At 40.9% G+C, this 19,903-nt stretch overlaps 1 protein-coding gene across 1 annotated transcript in view; it reads right to left on the bottom strand.

Moving 5' to 3' along the window:
- The window catches only part of FREM2 (FRAS1 related extracellular matrix 2), a gene marked incomplete at its 5' end in the record, with an annotated part of 315,063 nt that overhangs the window by 17,657 nt on the left and 277,503 nt on the right, over positions 1 to 19,903 (bottom strand). Inside the window, one exon of the mRNA XM_082244593.1 lies at positions 4,571 to 4,763. Coding sequence (XP_082100719.1) covers positions 4,571 to 4,763 — 193 coding nt within the window. The remainder of the gene's footprint in view (positions 1 to 4,570; positions 4,764 to 19,903) is intronic.

The following is a 19,903-nucleotide window of genomic DNA, read 5'->3' as shown; positions in this document are numbered from 1 at the left end:
TTCAGGTGTGTAATCATTTGGGATAGCGGAGGTTTGAACATTTTTTATCAGGGGGCCAGGCAGGGATGACTTTGTTTGAAAGATCACATATCCTTTAAGTACTGTTTGCGTCCCCATTTAGATGTTCTCTCACTTATTTTCTGTGCACACCCATGACTGTCAAGGGGAATTACATGTTGTAGAAAGCGAAAAAAAATCACATCAACTAGTCAGACGGACTCCAAATACCGTCCTATAGAGAATGCCCTAAGAAAAGGGTCTAGGGACGAGAAGCAATAGTCAAAGGTTTTTTTTTATCCAAAAGTAAGTTCATGTATCAAAATACATAGAAAGTATAGGAATGGCAGTTTTGGGCATCCTGCACCTCCTTAAGTTCAAATATTTGTGAATGTATACATACAGTATCTCACAAAAGTGAGTACACCCCTCACATTTTTGTAAATATTTTATTATATCTTTTCATGTGACAACACTGAAGAAATGACACTTTGCTGCAATGTAAAGTAGTGAGTGTACAGCTTGTATAACAATGTAAATTTCCTGTCCCTCAAAATAACTCAAGCCACAGCCATTAATGTCTAAACCACTTGCAAAAAAATTGAGTACACCCCTAAGAGAAAATGTCCAGACTGGGCCCAATTAGCCATTTTCCATCCCCGGTGTCATGTGACTCATTAGTGTTACAAGGTCTCAGGTGTGAATGGGGAGCAGGTGTGTTAAATTTGGTGTTTTCTCTCTCATACTTGTCACTGGAAGTTCAACATGGCACCTCATGGCAAGGAACTCTCTGTGGATCTAAAAAAAAGAATTGTTGCTCTACATAAAGATGGCCTAGGCTATAAGAAGATTACCAAGATCCTGAAACTGAGCTGCAGCCTTGTGGCCAAGACCACACAGCGGTTTAACAGGACAGGTTCCATTTAGAACAGGCCTCGTCATGGTCGACCAAAGGGGTTGAGTGCACGTGCTCAGTGTCATATCCAAAGGTTGTCTTTGGGATATAGGCTATATATATGCTGCAGAGGTTGAAGGGGTGGGGGGTCAGCCTGTCAGTGCTCAGACCGTACGCCGCACACTGCATCGAATTGGGCTGCATGGCTGTCGTCCCAGAAGGAAGCCTCTTCTAAAGATGATGCACACAGCCCGCAAACAGTTTGCTGAAGACAAGCAGACTAAGGACATGGATTACTGGAACCATGTCCTGTGGTCTGATGAGACCAAGATAAACGTATTTGGTTCAGATGGTGTTAAGCATGTGTCGGCAACCAGGTGAGGTGTACAAGGACAAGTGTGTCTTGCCTATAGTCAAGCATGGTGATAAGAGTGTCATGGCCTGGGGCTGCAGGAGTGCTGCGGCACTGGGGAGCTACAGTTAATTGAGGGAACCATAAATGCCAACATGTACTGTGATATACTGAAGCAGAGCATGATCCCCTCCCTTCAGAGACTGGGCCGCAGGGCAGTATTGCAACATGATATCGACCCCAAACACACCTCCAAGACGACCACTGCCTTGCTAAAGAAACTGAGGGTAAAGTTGATGGACTGGCCAAGCATGTCTCCAGACCTAAACCCTATTGAGCATCTGTGGGGCATCCTCAAATGGAAGGTGGAGGAGCGCAAGGTCTCTAACATCCACCAGCTCTGTGAAGTCATCATGGAGGAGTGGATGAGGACTTCAGTGGCAACCTGTGAAGTACTGGTGAACTCCATGCCCAAGAGGGTTAAGGCAGTGCTGGAAAATAATGGTGGCCACATAAAATATTGACAGTTTGGGTCCAATTTGGACATTTTCACTTAGGGGTGTACTCACTTTTGTTGCCAGCAGTTTAGACATTAATGGCTGTGTGTTGAGTTATTTTGAGGGACAGGAAATTTACACTGTTATACAAGCTGTACACTCACTACTTTAAATTGTAGCAAAGTGTAATTTCTTCAGTGTTGTCACATGAAAAGGTATAATAAAATATTTACAAAAATGTGAGGGGTGTACTCACTTTTTTGAGATACTGTATATAATACAAAAGAGTGCTTGCAGTCTTTATTCCAATGGTACACAGATACTACATGAAGTGTGTACTTAATGCAGTATGTTCCTATGTACCGTTACAATTGAAATAAATGCTGCAATTTTGCAAATGAAAGGAGTTGTAAAGTTTTTTTTAGTTTAATGCTATTTATGCATTTACCTAAAAAACCTTCTATGTGCAGAAGCCCCTCTCAGCCCCCCCTAATGCTTACCTGAACCTCCTCTCGATCCAGCGATGTCCATGACTGTCTCAGCTGTCCGGGTCTCCCCTCCTCATTGGCTAAGACACAGCAGCGGCGCCATTGGCTCCTGCTGCTCTAAATGAAAGTCAGTTAGACATTGAAGAGAGAGAGAGGGCGGGGCCGAACCACAGCTCCGAGTCTGAATGGCTACACAGAGCTGTGACTCTGGTGCCCCCATAGTAAGCTGCTTGCTGTGGGGGCACTTAAAGGAAGGGAGTGGCCAGGAGCTCCCGTCAGGGACCTGAGAAGAGGAGGATCCGGGCTGGTCTGTGCAAAACCAACTGCACAGGGGAGGTAAGTATGTGATTAAAAATAATTTGCAGCTCACCCAAGTGGTGTGTGTGTTGTTATTCTCTTTAGTAAGTGTTCAACATTTCAGAGGGAGGGAATGTCACCATCACACCACAAATCTCCAAAACGGGTCCAAAGCCTTATTTAGAGATCACATCATTGTACTAGAAGCAATGTTTTGGACACCTTAGAGGATCCTTCCATCAGGCATGTGGACCTGTTCTGGAGACCTGTGGTGTGCTGCTGACATTGTCTCACTCTGAATGACTTCTGTTCCCACCGGTGGTTGCTGCAGCACTCAGTTACACTTACAGCGATTTTTCAGGAGCATGCACGTTGGGTTTAGGAAAGGAGCCAAAACATAAAAAATTAACAGTGTCCAACATTTTAGTGGGGCATGGCCCACTTTTTCAGGGCCTTGGCAGAGATAGGCTGTGTCCCACCAAAATTTCCTATATTTTTGGCTCCTTTTTAAGTCCAGCGGGTGCCTTGCTTTTCAGATGTACAGTGGGGATCGAAAGTTTGGGCACCCCAGGTAAAAATTTGTATTAATGTGCATGAAGCCAAGTCTGTGCATTTAAAACCTTTGAGATTGACACCACCTTGTCTTCCCAGACGATGATTGAGAACAATCCATGACACTGGCAGGTCTCAGCCTTGCAAAGGGGGCAGTGCATGCTATAAATTCTGCAGGGTGCCCAAACTTTTGAAAACTGCATTTTTTTGTTTTCTGTTATTTTGAAAGTGTAAATGATGGAAATAAAACTTTTGTTGACATATTATAAGAATGTATAATCTGTAATTTGATGCCTTTTGGAGATTTTTCCATCTTTCCTTGGCTTCTTTATGCACATTAATACAAAAATTTGCCTGGGGTGCCCAAACTTTCGATCCCCACTGTATATACTGTAAATATACCAATATATTTTGGGGACCATGCTTTGCTGAGGTCCCTTGGTAGTGTGCTTCATATGTACTTGTAAATATACACAACAAATTCCAACAGGTAGGCCCGGGCTCTCACCATAATGTGCAAGCACCCCCCTAGCAGAAACAGCTCCATGATTTTCATCCTCAAACACTGGACAACCACTGACGATGTAAATCATGACTTTATTCTCAGAATGCAGAGACTAAGTGGGGCCGAGGTTCCAGAGCACAAGTCTTCCACATTTGGAACCTTGGTGCCAAATGCACAGGACCCTAAATGTTGGTACCACTCCATACTGCATCCAGCTCTGCCCAGCCACAGCCTGCCATAGACTTTGAAGTGGGGCTTGGCACTGTGCCTGTCCTTTCTGGGCGCACTAAAATGCCGGGAGGGACAGACTGCAACTGGATGATTGTGTGCAATAGGCCTAAACAGAACTTTTATGCTGACTAGCTAGAGAATGTAAAACACACACACACACTCACACATACACTTATCATAGGTTGAACTGGATGGACTGTTGTCTTTTTTCAACCTCACTAACTATGTAACTATGTAATGTGGAGGAGAATCTTTTTGTTTTTTTCTGAGGGTTACATATGCACATATTCCTTTGCTAGTTATAACAAATTCTACTGGCTCCATTTTTTTCCTTATTGCTGTGTAATTCCCCATTGAAAGGCATTTCCATACAGTCCTGTTCTAGAGGACACATGTTAAATAGTTAACAAATGGGGAGACTCCCCTCCGGATCTGTCTGCTACCTGTACATGTAAACTAGAAGAAATCTGCCAAAAAAAGGACACAGACATCAATAAAATACTGACAGATCTTCTACGTCTTTCATACTCCAACCAAAATGAAGAATAAAAGTTTGTCTACAATTGGAATTTGAGACAAAGCAGAAAAATATTAGAGTGCAAGAAAAAAAAAAAAGTAGAAAATTGGAAGAGACTCCAGTCAATGCAGACAGAAAATTAAAAAAAAGATAAACAATTTATCTACAAAGTACATCTTGTTCAGCTATATGGCACATTCAATTATTTCACGGCATTCTAGAAGATAGGAAGAGGTTACCTTGTAATTCAGCTTCTGGCGGGCTACCGATACCATCCTTCCACAAGATGGCGGTGTCGTATACAAATGTGAGCCGCAGCTCAGAATGCAGATCGAAATGCTGCCAGCCACCGACTCCCACCGGAGAGTGAAACACATAGGACACGTACAGGGGCACCCGCAGGGTTACATAGGACTGTACAAGATTCAAGACCTTTAAACAGAAAACAGCACTTTAGATTTACGGCTCCCTATACGTGTAACATTACATTAACAACAACAGGTAGAAAAAATTCACCTAGTGATAGATGTAGATTTTTTATGATGAAGGATGGTTGTTACTTAGTTTCTGGAATAAATATTAAAGTTTTCTGTATAGTTTCAGTTAAACACAGCGGTGTGTTTAACTGAACATATTATTAATGACACGTTTTATTTCTGGTAATAAACCTTTCACTGCCTGCCCCAAGCTCTGCATTTCAGGTAGGTCAACCAATGTTACTATTTTTCACTTTCAAATTATACTGAAATATTTTATTAAAATTTCACAAATAAATCCCCTAACCATATATTTTCTGAAAGCACAGATCCTGGTAAATAGAAGATGATAATAGTGTTTTCGTAAGATTCCATGATAGTTATGCAAATGTTTATTAAAACAATAATTATATATATAAAAAAAAAAAAAAATTGGCCCTACTATGTATGTATGAATGTGAGTTAGGGACCTTAGATTGTACTCTCCTTGAGGGTAGGGACTGATGTGAATGTGTAATGTATATGTAAAGCGCTGCGTAAATTGACAGCGCTATATATGAACCTGAAATAATAATAATAATTTTGATTTAAACACACCAACATGTGTAAAAGATAAAAATTTCCCAAGTTAATAAATTACAAATACGTGTACATTTTAAAAGGGAAACAACCAGAAAAACACAAAATTAGAGAAGAATGTATAAATTTGCGATTTACTGATATCCGCATCCCCAAAAGACGCCTTCAAGAAAAAGCTTTATATACAATGAAATATATTTTCAGAAAAAAAACAACACAAATTAGCCATAACTTGTATAATAAGTGAATAGCATTGATTTGTCAGGGTTATTGGGGTGATTAAATAATAAAAACAATGGATATGAAAAGCCATGTATATTCCATCTTATGCATAGGGATTTTGAACAGCACAGCTTCCATCTTGTTTGGAGGTGAATGAAAGTATTCTGACAGATTATCTCACTACACTGCCAACTGAAAGTCAGTGGGATACATTAGGCAACAAGTAACCATGGTGTCTTGAAGTTGGTGTGCTGAACGCAGAAAAAATCATCATGGTTTGTTGTGTATGGGGCTGAGTAGCCACAGCCCGGTCAGGATGCCCATGCTGACCTTGTCCACAGCAAAAAGTGCCAACAATGGACACATGAGCGTCATGTGTATGGCTGGGTGCACGTTCTTCGCTTACCTGGGGAAGAAATGACACCAGGATGCAGTATGGGAGAGGCAGTGTGATCTTTTGGGCAATGTTCTGCTGGGAAACCTTGGTCCTGCCATTTATGTGGATATTACTTGACTTGTACCACCTACCTAAACATTGTTGCTGACCAAGTACACCCCTTAATGTAAACGGTATTCCCTGATGGCAGTGGCCTCTTTTAGCAGGATAATGTGCTCTGCCACACTGCAAAAATGGTTCATGGATGGTTTAAAGTACACAACAACGAGTTTGAGGTGCTACCTTGGCCTCCAATTTCACCAGATCTTAATCCAATTGAGCATTTGTGGGATGTGCTGGAAAAACAAGTCTGATCCATGGAGGCCCCACCTCTCAACTTACAGGACCCAAATGATCTGCTACTGACAGCTTGGTGGCCAGATACCACAGCATACCTTCAGAGGTCTCATGGATCCATGCCTCAATGGGTCAAGGTTGTTCTGACAGCAAAAAGGGAACCTACTCAATATTAGGTGGGTGATCATAAAATTATGATACAATTAACTCTACTAAAAGTATGCCCTTAGAAGTATTCATTAGATTATGCAGTATATATTATATTTATATATGTGCGTGTGTTATGCAGGTGTGTGTTGATTAAGTGCTGTTTTTTTTAAAATTATATTACCTTTAATTTGTTTATATATTGTTTGTCACTACAGGTCCTTTGGTGGTAATTTACGCATCAAAAAATATTTGTTTGTTTGAAATGTGCAAAACTTTTCCATGTGCACCTTGCTACAAAGGTCAGATACAAATTGGGGTGGTTTCAATCTTTTTGTATAGCTTTCTCTGCTGGATTTGGCATGGGACACAAGCTGCCATTGTGCTCTTACTGGGTGCCTAATGTGTCCCTGAGCCTTTAAGGTAAGGAGTAGTGGGCTCCCTTCAGGCACACCTGCTCTTAATTTATCCAATGTTATATACAGTATGCTCCAACTTGGAAACTCAAATTTAGAGTTAGGCCTGCAGTATACAGAGGAGCCTTGGTGAGGCACTGCGGCTATTACATATATTTGCAAATGTGTGCAACTAAGCCCCTTGTTTTTAACATGAATTGTTTGACAGGGTCAATTAGGTTTTTTTGCAGGCTGGCTGGTAAGTGTGCTGGGAATATTTTTTGTTTGTTTGAGACGGTTTACACATTGAACTGGTCCAACTTCGGGAGACATCGGGGTCTACAATAACACTAATGCCTACTTTAGGTGCAGGAGATTGGAAAAAACTCAATCTACTTTTCCTCTGGCACCATACTAAAACTAAGCTTAAAGGACAGAACCTAAAAATCCCCCAACATACTGTATGCAAAAAAAAAGTTTTGTCTAGTTTAAAGATCCAATTAATTAAACAAAATCTAGTTTACACTTTGCTCAAGCAAACTTAAAGTAATTGTAAAGTCTTGTTTAAAAATAAATAAATAAATAAACATTTTTGTGAATAAAAGAATATGGAGTGGCACTATATCAATAATACAATAATGAAAAATGCTAGTGAAGTATTGGTAAACTGCTAAAATAAATATATTAATAATTCACGTGCTTCAACACATATACCATGTATATACAAAACATATGATACAAATGTGCAAACAGATAGAACATCAAAACATGTTTAACAAATTATCTAATCAAAAATGTCAGAGTCCCAAAGTATATATAAACATCATAGGTGAAGCTCCAAAAAACATATAAAAGTATCCAAACTCCATAGCGCAATAGAGAATCAGCAAAAAATCGTTGAAGAAAAAAATTGTGAATTTCTGCCATTGGGTTAACTATGCATTCTAGAACCCCTGACTTACAGCACACATACAGAGTAATTGTACAGAGCAGTTTTATTCCGAACTGCACCCAGCAGTTTCAGGCTTGGTAGATATAATTAAAACAATATATTCGGGGGCAAGAGAGAATGATTTGCATGGCTATGCCCACTGTTCTAAAAAAATATATAAACCCCTTATTTTTTGGGATTATATTTTGTTGTAATTATATAATATATAATTATAAAGATTATGATTTGTGATTGAGGTAAGACATGCAGAAACCTTCTATTTTTTTTAATCCTTTATTTTGATGCAGACTAGAAGGCAAACACACCCACAGATATACATTAGCTACACATCATTACCAAAAGTTTGCAGGTATTAACAGGGTACAAACAGCCGGAAAAGCATCCGTAGACAAATAAACATTGTGTTTCACGTAACAGCAGAGAAACAACAGAAAAATAAAATCTGGTAAACTAGACAACTCAGTATAATAGACTAGACTTACATATAACTATGCATTGCTCCTCATCAGCTGGTAATTAATAAGGTCCCCATTTTTTTTTTAGTGGAAACAGAAAACACAAGGGGGAGTTGGGGAAAAATGAAGAAAAAAAAAAAAGAAAAAAAAAGGTGGGGTGGGGGGAGGGAGAGTTATAAAGGAGGGGAGTAAAAGGTAATAGGTTCCCCTTCCCCTCAGGTTAGAGACACTGGCCAACATTGGTTTAACCAGCATCAAGGGGAATGGTCTCCAAGAGTTCCTTATATTTATCTGGGTCCAGTAGAACCAGGACTGAGCCAAAAAAGTTTAACTATTATAAAGGTAACTATTAAAGGGGCAAAGGGTAATTTTGCCTTGACATTACCCTGCTAAGAAGATGCACATTCTGCCATAAATTTCTCCTGAAAAATATAAATGTGATTCTGCCTAAGTACTACTGTTTTTTAACCCAAGCGTGAGTTCATCTAAGATGCTGCCTTTGTTTGCTGGTCTTGTGATGAATTATTACTGTTGTGCTGCTTACTGTTCTCCTGTGAGCTTGTCGGAGAGGGGAAAGGAGGATAGCCCCTCGAAGCCGCACATCTAGGTGTTCTGTTGAGATAAATGGAGTGGTAACCTCAGCTTGGACTCCGACCAGGCCACGCCCCAACACATTTCTCTCCACCCCCGGAGCTTAGTCATGGGGAACCTTTTGGGCTTGCCAGAGAGGGGGTTGTACTTGAGGACCTACAGTGCAAGCATTTCCCTACTTCTGCGTCATTCATTCTGTGGATCTGTGCTTCCTCCACCTTTACTGCTCTTTCTTGGATATCCCCCTGCCAGTTATCAGGGAGCAGCTTTAATATGAGGAAGCAAACCCTGCTCTTCTACCAAGATAAACACCTCCACACACAGACCCATTGCAGAACTAGGCATGGTAAGCCAGTAATGAGGACAAGACCAGCCGCAGGGACAAGTCCTCTGCCCTCTCTTTGGGCACAGCTTCCACAGTACAGAACTTTAAGAGGGCTTAACTGTGCCCCATCCTGTTGGAAAACTATTTCGATATTTACAAGTTAATCAGTCATTCTGGGATCATTTTTGTACATAAATTGGCCTACAGGTTTGTTGGATGCTTGACAGAAATTTGTTCTATATATGACCAGCCTTAGACATGCAGATAAAAAAAGAAAAATGAATGTGCTGTAACATATTCTGTGATGTACAAAGTCACAGGAAAAGGAATGAATGCCCCTTTCTTTACAGTCTCAAAGATGGAAAAGTGATAAGAGTTCCTGTACCGACGCCTGGCTTATAGACACATTTATTTCCCAGTTGTTCTAGGTTTTCAGCAGTGTGAGGGCCAAAGAGAGATTAACAGGCTCTGTTGACTCTACAGTGCAGACTCCGTGGAGTCTAAGTAACTTGACTGAGCTTTGCTGCTAATCGGGGCAAGCACAGGTGCAGCGTGAACCCGTGGTAATCGCAGCTTTATGATGAGCAGTGTTAAACCATCAGCACACACACGGCTTCCTTTTCCACGAGAGAGTGTTGACATATCATGCCATACGTTATGCCCAAAGCACACAAAGGATTAATCCAACCTTGTGCATTGATATCCTGTAGTTTAACCTTAAAGGGAGTGCCGGGAAGTCACATTACCAATAAGCCAGGACAACTGGAAAAGCAGTGGGCCATGAGAATGGCACCTTTACATTCATTTCACCAGCATAGTGATGTATCTGCTAAAGCCTCCTATATTTAATAAAGTTTATTTGTTTCCCCTAGCAACTTCTCCACTGGAAACATTTATAAATCAGGAGATTCTGGACAGGTCTATATATGAGATATACAGTATATCTTTTTACAGGCTAAGGAGCCTTGCCCCTTTCAAAAAGCATTATATTAATGGCAATGCTTACCATCAACACTAGATGATGGCTAGTAGGAAGATCTGGAAGTTTTATGATTTAAAGACTGCATTAGCACAGCCCACAAATGTATTTAGTTTAAATGTCTTCATCAGCTTTACTCTACCAAAATGGGAGTGATTACCTCTGCTACTTGTCTAAGATGTTATATGTCACAATTGAACACTGCACATGTTCTTCTGAGTAACATTATAGGCTCAGGTCAGGGCCATCTTACCGAATGGGCACTCTGGGCAGTTTCCCGGGGCCCTACTTGCCCGAGGGGGACCCACCTGCCCAGCGACCCAGCCCCAGCCAAGCATTAGTCCCGATTCCCGTGTGCATCCCACCGCTGAACTTAGCAGGTGGCAAGCGCCTGTCGGCCCTGCACTGCTGTCAGGCCACTTGGGCCATGGAGGGGGAGCCCACAACTGCAGGAATGCCTGTCTGCCTCCACGGGAACAGGCACACACAGGACAGTCGAGTCTGACTCCCGTCCGTGTGTGTTCACCGGACCCAGCTGCCGAACGTGGAAGCTGTCATTAGCCTTATCGTTAATTTGCATTTTTATTCTCGTAGGTAATTGTGTAGGCACTGCATTGCCCGGGCCCTTTAATGCTCCTATGATAGCACAGGTTCAGGTGTTTAGATTTTAGGAGAGAAGCTTACATTTTGTCGGATCCAAAACCCCCAAAGGTTGGTCTGCTTGGTTTGGTGGATAATTATTATCTAAGGTATATGTAAACACTCATATTGTAAAACATCCCATTTTAAAATAGAAAGGACAGGCAAATAATTTGTGTACACATAGAAAAAAAACCCATTATAAATACCTTTTTCCCTTTTTTATAATAGTCTGCATACCCTCTGTTCTCAGCTGCATAAGAGCTAGGGGAGAAGAAACAGCATCACACTAGTCTTCCCAGTGAATTGCTGTGCAGGGGGGGACGTGTCAGGACAAGTCTGATCATTGGAGGCAAGCAGGCTGAGTTCCCAACTGACCATGCTGGACTCTCATGTAAAGCGTGGTCAGTTTTTAATAGGAAAGCAGAGGGACTGGCAGGAACACCAAGGATTTCACACAAAGGAGACAATACAAAGAGAACAGGAACTTTTTCATACAAGTGCATGGTACAGGAGGCACATATCAGGAATATTACATTTGGGTTTACATATTCTTTAACCAACAATCAGAAAGTTATTTTTTGAGTTATATTTTTTTATGCAAGGAAGACTATTTTATTATATTGGAAGAGTACATCGACTCTGAGCTTTACCCACCTAAAGAGGCTCCTGGATGTTCTAGTACGCGCGTTTAAAATAGTGTATAATAGTAGGGCCTGTTTTAAACTTTTTTTATAAGATTTGGCAACCTTAGATTGAGATTGATGAGCTAGGTAACTCAACCTGGCAAGATGATGATGGGACCATGCCCACTTCTCCCCTAGAACCAGGTTCATTTATTAAAGTGGTTTTAAAGGCTCAAGGTTTTTTACCTTCAAGCATTCTATTCTAGCAAGCTGCTTGCTTTCGGCGCACTTGAAAGGAGGGAGGGGCCAAGAGCACCAGTGAAAAGGAGGATCGGGACTGCTCTGTGCAAACCCCTGCACACGGCAGGTAAGTATGATATGTTTGTTATTTTTAAACAAAAAAAAAAAATCTGCCTTTAATATCACTTTAAATTGCATAAGTGAGCAATATGTTTTCTCTGCCTTATATGAAGGTGCAGAATGAATGGGGTGTGTTTGGGTATGTTTGGGTATGTATGAGCCCAGGTTAACACTGAGGCCATTTTGAAATTGTGCGAGTTTGGCTGAACTCACACAATTTCAAGCCAGCATTACAATCCCACTTTGGGGGTGATTTCTATGTCGGCTTCGCATCGATTCGGACGGTGTCATTGACATGTCAAATCGCATGTCAAATCTGACAAATGTTAACGTGGGCTATGTCATGTGTTGGCACACCTGCGATTGTTCAGTATTTTTGTTCTTTGGTTTGTACATACACAAATGCATAAATAAAAACACTTTTTTTTTTTTTAAATAAAGTTATACACAATAAACTACTTTTGATGGAAAAAAAAAGTATTGCTAGATTAAAATCTAACTAATATTCTAATAATCTCTGCATCATTGAACCTGAAATTGAAGTGAAGAAATCAATGACAGAGGAAATGCAAGAAACCTTATCCTCCTCCATTTCATGTTTCATTGCACATAAACAATTGCATAAATTTCACTAGGTGTAGCTAGCTTTTGCACCCATGATCTAATGTCAGACACTTCACAGCATGGGAGCCGAGTATAATCTGCGACCTGAGTAAAGGGAATGGACACACACACACCTCTACACAGTCTCACAAGGAAATATGGACAGCTGAAGCTGTCAATCACCTGCTGTGTTCTGGAGAAGGGGTTGGGCCACCCCCTGGGATCCCTTAGTGTTGGCATAAACTGTCATAAGTGACTCATGCAGATAGAAGACAGAAATTACACTAGATCAAGAGTGTCCAACCTTTTGACCTTCCTGGGCCACATTGGAAGAGGATATGGGGTTTAATGTGGAGAAGTGTAAGGTTTTGCACTTGGGGATTAAAAACATAAAAACACAATACACGTTAGGAGGGGAACCCTTGGGGGAATCAAAAATGGAGAAGGATCTGGGAGTCTTGGTTGATGATAGATTAGGCAATAGCATGCAATGTCAAGCGGCAGCTGCCAAAGCCAGCAGAATATTAGCATGCATAAAGAAAGGGATGTATTCCAGAGATAAAACTATAATCCTACCACTTTATAAAACTCTGGTCCGACCGCATCTGGAGTATTCTGTCCAGTTCTGGTCGCCAGTCCTCAGGAGGGATGTGTTGGAGCTGGAAAGAGTCCAGAGAAGGGCAACTAAACTGATTAGGGGATTGGAGGACCTTAATTATGAAGAGCGTCTGCGATCGCTTGATTTATTCTCCCTGGAAAAGAGACGCCTGAGGGGGGACATGATAGCAATTTATAAATATCTCAATGGGGATCTCAGCTTAGAAAACAAGCTGTTCAGTCGAAGGGATTGCATGAGTACTCGAGTGCATACAATGCGATTAGAGGAGAAGCGTTTTAACCTCAGGCAACGTGGGGGGTTCTTTACTGTTAGGGCTACAAGATTGTGGAATTCTCTACCACAAGAGGTGGTTTCTGCGGGAAGTATGGTGGCTTTCAAAAGACTCTTAGACATACATCTTAAGGATCAGAACATTCGGGGGTATGTGAGATGATTACGGCCACACACACCTACACAGGTTGAACTGGATGGACTATTGTCTTTTTGTCACCTACTATGTAACTATGTAACTATATGTCTTGGGCAACACACAAAATACACTAACAATAAGGATAGCTGATGAGTAGAAAAATTCAGGCAGATCACAAGTTACCGATCACTAATATAGATAATGTACATATCTGAGTAATTAAATTTATAGGGCAACATTAAACTAGTGCAATATTTCTCACTGTTTATGATAAATTAATTTGTTTTGTCCTTACGACACATTTCTTGATACGCGTCAAGGGGGTTGTAGGAGGGGGGCCTATGCCAAACACGGCATCCCTCCAGATGTGCCTGGGCCACATTCTTAGCCATTAGTTTACAATTTTGTGTTGGGCCGCATACATAGCCCTCTTGAATGTTGCAAATCACATTCGCGGTTATACACCCACAGACACTAGAGGGGAAAACTACATATCTATAATAAAAGAAATGATCAAAATATGAAACAGCTAAAATGTGAGTTGCATTAAAAGTTTGTTTTAAGTAAATTCTGCCATAATTGAAAATGTGTACTGAAAATAAAAGATGATTGCCCCCAGGGTAAAGACACTGGCAATCATTTAGGCTGGAAGAGAGTCGTCGGAGAAGAAGACCTTCTGCAAGGGACAGCTGCAGGAGACAATTCAGTAATGCTGTATTTTTATTTTTAAAATGCCTGGGCTATTTATTTACATTAAAAGGTTTGCTTTAAAGCTCCTTGTCAGAACTTTCCATTCATATCTCATGTTTTATCATTATAGTGTGTAGAAGACAAATGCAGAAGATGCAAAGAAAGCAGCACTTGGCTACATGTAACATGTCTATCTTTGGCCGATAGGTAGAAAAGAAATACCTCTGAAAACCACAAAAGATAGAAATCTGGTTCTGGAAGGCATATCAATCTTCTTATGTTATCATCAAAAAGTCACATAAATGCTTTTAAAGGTTTAACAGCCGGTCACTGATTTTGCAACTCTGATAACTGGCTTAATGAGCCGTGATATTTATTCTGAGACAACATAGGACAAAGTGCAGCCTGGACACAAAGATGTTTCACCTATGTCACAAGGTTTTCCTAGATATCTGTATTTGTAGAAGGAAGCTGAAAGTGACCCTGCGAGACATAATCTATTTGAAAAATCGACCTTCCTCTATAAAACGCAAAACAACCTTTCAACCATAATTTAAAACATTTAGAGCACTTTAAGAATAATAAACAACTCAGGCTAAATAAAAACTGTAAAAAAACATATGTATTAGCTAAGGGCCCGCTTACAGCAGGTTTTTGCAGCGATGAGCTTTAAAATGGGAACGGCACCCCGATGCACCCTCACAAAGCACCTACAGTTCCCTAGAAAAGACGTAGGCTTCACTAAATTTTCATGTTAGATGGGGTGCGCTGCAGCCTTTCATTTTGAATGAGGTGCCTGATGCAATGTGTAGCCTCTGCACATCACATTTGGTGCATGTGTGTGGTAGTGTTGGACAATTAGAAGTGAGATATTGGTGTTTTGAGGTTTGACCCAGAGTGGGTCTTCCTTCAAAGGGGTTGGCAAACAATGGCGGTGCCATGTAGAAATAGACCTTCTTCCGATTCTGGACTGCTGCCACTCTGATCGTCTCAAAATAGTACTTGCTGTAGATATCAAAGCTTTGGAGTGGGTGTAGAGAAGCATTGAGTATAAAACATTGTGACATTTAAGAGTTTCACTCCAAAATTTATTTGGCAGAGTATCAAAAGTGGCCAACACGTTTCAGGGGAAATGCCTTTCCCTTCATCAGTGCTTAAGTAGTAGATCAGAATAAGACTGTGTCTTACTAAGGGTGCTTTTTATTCAATATTTTCACTGACTTCAGTGCTATAATTATATATCAATAAGGTTGGTCTGTAAACTTTTATATACATTTCTGTGCCTATAAATTCCATGATCTTTGTTAAAGTGGAGTTCCACCCATTTTTAACAAGTTGAGCTGTATGTAATCCCCTTCAAATATGCTTTTGGCAATGTAAACTATTTTTTTTAAAGGAAATACCTTTTATCTTCTTTATTAATCTGCACTTCCGGGTCCTGCTGCTTTCGGCGATTACGTCACTCGCCGATTCGCAAGGGCTCCTGGGACATGTATCCCAGCAGCCCTTGCAATTCGCCTAGTGATCTCGTGTGATTTCCAGTTCTCAGGGATGTATTGCATTCAGTCTGCGCTCCGCCCGCCTCCTCTCAGTGACTGAAAGCATTACATCCCGTAGAGCTCACTGAGAGGAGGCGGGGCGGGGCAGTTTGTTGGATGTGTTATCCGACGATAGACAGAGAGCAGAGGGGACAGAATCATATGTCAGCTTCTGCCTCGCTCGCTGTACTACCTTTACTATCGCTGTACGGCTTCTTTTTATGGGAGATTCATAGTGAGAACTGGCGGGAATATTATCTGTTACAGGACAGTCACATTAAAGGGGCAGTCTCACCGCACGGGGACACTGATGTAAAAGAGAACTCTCATGGGGACACGGATGTAATATATGAATATTAAAGGGAAACTCTGACTGGAACATTAAAGGGGAACTCTGACTGGAACATTAAAGGGGAACGCTGACTGGAACATTAAAGGGGAACGCTGACTGGAACATTAAAGGGGAACTCTGACTGGAACATTAAAGGGGAACGCTGACTGGAACATTAAAGGGGAACTCTGACTGGAACATTAAAGGGGAACTCTGACTGGAATATTACAGGGGAACTTTGGCTGGAAAAAATAAAGGGGAACTCTGACTGGAATAATAAAGGGGAACTCTGACTGGAATAATAAAGGGGAACTCTGAGCGGGACACTGATGTAAAGGGGTACTCTGACAGGGACACTGATGTAAAGGGGCACTCTGAGCGGGACACTGATGTAAAGGGGCACTCTGACAGGGACACTGATGTAAAGGAGGACTCTGACAGGGACACATACGTGTCCCCGTCAGAGTGCTCCTTTATATCTAGTGTGTCCCGTCAGAGTCCTCCTTTACATCCATGTCCCCATCAGAGTGCCCCTTTACTTCTAGTGTGTCCCTATCAGAGTCCTCCTTTACATCTATGTCTCCGTCAGAGTGCCCCTTTACATCTAGTGTGTCCCTATCAGAGTCCTCCTTTACATCCATGTCCCCATCAGAGTGCTCCTTTACATCTAGTGTGTCCCTATCAGAGTCCTCCTTTACATCCATGTCCCCATCAGAGTGCCCCTTTACATCTAGTGTGTCCCTATCAGAGTCCTCCCTTACATCCCTTACATCCATGTCCACGTCAGAGTGCCCCTTTACATCTAGTGTGTCCCTATCAGAGTCCTCCTTTACATCTGTGTCCCCGCCAGAGTTCTCCTTTACATCCAGTGTCCCAGTCAGAGTACCCCTTTATGTGTCCCGGTCAGAGTTCCCCTTTATTATTCCAGTCAGAGTTCCCCTTTATTTTTTCCAGTCAGAGTTCCCCTTTAATATTCCGGTCTGAGCTCCCCTTTATTATTGAGGTCAGAGTTCCCCTTTATTATTCCGGTCAGAGCTCCCCTTTATTATTCCGGTCACAGTTCCCCTTTAATATTCCAGTCAGAGTTCCCCTTTAATGTTCCAGTCAGAGTTCCCCTTTAAAGCATAGTACTGCCCATGTGCGGGATTGCCTGCTGCATTCTGGGTAGCCAGAATGAACAGCAAGCAGGAAAAAGGTCACTAAGTTTTACACTGCGGCTTCAGATGCCCTTAGTAAAGATGACAACGCACAGGCAGCAATTTTAAAAGTAAGATTTTCACTAAACAAATACATTGTTCAACTCATAAATATGCAAATAGCGGTTTTGTCAAGCGAGATGTAATAATATTAATGGGCTATTTTTGTTTAAAAATGATTCTGAGGGTGGAACTCCGCTTTAATGTTACTGGCAACAAAAGTGAGTACACCCTAAGTGAAATTGTCCAAATTGTGCCCAAAGTGTCAATATTTTGTGTGGCCAAAGGGAGGGGATCATGCTCTGCTTCAATATGTCACAGTACATGTTGGCATTCATGGTTCCCTCAATGAACTGTAGCTCCCCAGTGCCGGCAGCACTCATGCAGCCCCAGACCATGACACTCCCACCACCATGCTTGACTGTAGGCAAGACACACTTGTCTTTGTACTCCTCACCTGGTTGCCGCTACACACCCTTGACACCATCTGAACCAAATACGTTTATCTTGGTCTCATCAGACCACAGGACATGGTTCCAGTAATCCATGTCCTTAGTCTGCTTGTCTTCAGCAAATTGTTTGCGGGCTTTCTTGTGCATCATATTTAGAAGAGGCTTCCTTCTGGGACGGCAGCCATGCAGACCAATTTGATGCTGTGTGCAGCGTATGGTCTGAGCACTGACAGGCTGACCCCCCACCCCTTCAACCTCTGCAACAATGCTGGCAGCACTCATATGTCTATTTCCCAAAGACAACCTCTGGATATGACGCTGAGAACATGCACTCAACTTCTTTGGTCAACCATGGCGAGGCCTGTTCTGAGTGGAACCTATCCTGTTAAACCACTGTATAGTCTTGGTCAACGTGCAGCAGCTCAGTTTCAGGGTTTTGCCAATCTTCTAATAGCCTAGGCCATCTTTATAGAGCAACAATTCTTTTTTTCAGATCCTCAGAGAGTTCTTTGCCATGAGGTGCCATGTTGAACTTCCAGTGAACAGTATGAGAGAGTGAGAGCAATAACACCAAATTTAACACACCTGCTCCCAATTCACACCTGAGACCTTGTAACACTAATGAGTCACATGACACCAGGGAGGGAAAATCACTAATTGGGCCCTATTTGGGCATTTTCACTTAGAGGTGTACTCACTTTTGTTGCCAGTGGTTTAGACATTAATGGCTGCATGTTGAGTTAACTTGAGGGGACAGCAAATTTACACTGTTATACAAGCTGTACACTCACTACTTTACATTGTAGCAAAGTGTCATTTCTTCAATGTTGTCACATGAAAAATTACTGTATTTATGTATATAATATATATATATATATATATATATATAGAGAGAGAGAGAGAGAGAGAGAGAAAGCATGAGAGAGTTATGAATAAAAGTTGTTTATAATAATTTTTTACTATATATATATATATATATATATATATATATATATATATAAATCTTTGTTTAAAAAAAAAAGTACATGACAAAGGATTCCTAGAGCACCAATGGTTAGCTTAAGATACAATACAGCAAGCACTGCTTGTTTTCGGGCCTGTTTTCGTAATGTCACTGGTCCCCCCAACAGTGTAAAAAAATGTCAGCTAGGTATACAATCTGTCCGCCGCAAAGTCGCAGTCCCGCTAAAAATAGCTGAGCTCTGCCATTACTAGTTAAAAAGAAAATAAAAAAATAATCTTTCCCCTAGTTTGTAAATGCGATAACTTTTGCGCAAACCAATCACTATACACTTATTGGGATTGTTTTACCAAAACTATGTAGCAGAATATAAATTGGCCTAAAATGATGAAAAAATTAGATTTTTACATTTTTTTTAATTGGGAATGTTTTATAGCAGAAAGTAAAAAATATTGTTTTTTTTTTTTCAGAATTGTCGCGCTTTTTTTTTTTAAATCACAAAATATAAAAAACGCAGAGGTGATCAAATACCACCAAAAGAAAGATCTATTTGTGGGAAAAAAAAGGACATGAATTTTATTTTGGTACAGTGTCGCATTTGTCAGTTAAAATAACGCAGTGCCGTATCGCACAAAATGGCCTGGTCACTAAGGGGGTAAAACCTTCTGGTCCAGAAGTGGTTAATTTTGTAGTCCTGAATATTAAAGAAAAAAATTGAAAACCACTAAACCTTTAGAATGTCCCGGCACTCAATTATCCTGTTATGTCAGATAGTTTTGCCCATGAAAATTGTTTTTGGGGGTCTATTTACAAAGGATTTACTGCATAATTCACACAGTGAATGTTTGAGGGACATTCTTTGACCCATATTTTACAGCATTCGGCTATTATTTTCTGAGGATTTAATTTGCTTTATGTGTAATAGGGCAAATGATGGACGAACCTTGATTTAATTTAAATGTCATTGGTAAACCTTGTAATTAGAATCTCTCTAGTATGTTGAATGCTGGTGGGTGAATCCTTTCAGAAAATGATGGCAGAATCCTCTGTAAGTGACAGATGCATAAGGTGAATCCTATTTATAAATGATGAGCAAATATAGCAAATTGTTTTTAAAAATGATAGCCGAATGCTGTAAAATACAGATAGAAGAATGTCCATCAAACATTCGCTGTACAGGTTGGACAGTGAATCCATTATAAATAGACCTCTATGAGTTTTTTTGTATTTATTAAAGGGTATGTTAAGCCTAACAATAAACTCCACCCACCATTTTATTCTCTAGGGCCTCTGC

The sequence above is a fragment of the Pelophylax lessonae genome, assembly GCF_965119305.1.
Source record: "Pelophylax lessonae genome assembly, chromosome: 2".
NCBI classification, from domain to species: Eukaryota; Metazoa; Chordata; class Amphibia; order Anura; family Ranidae; genus Pelophylax; species Pelophylax lessonae.
This window is presented reverse-complemented; position numbering and strand designations above follow the sequence as displayed.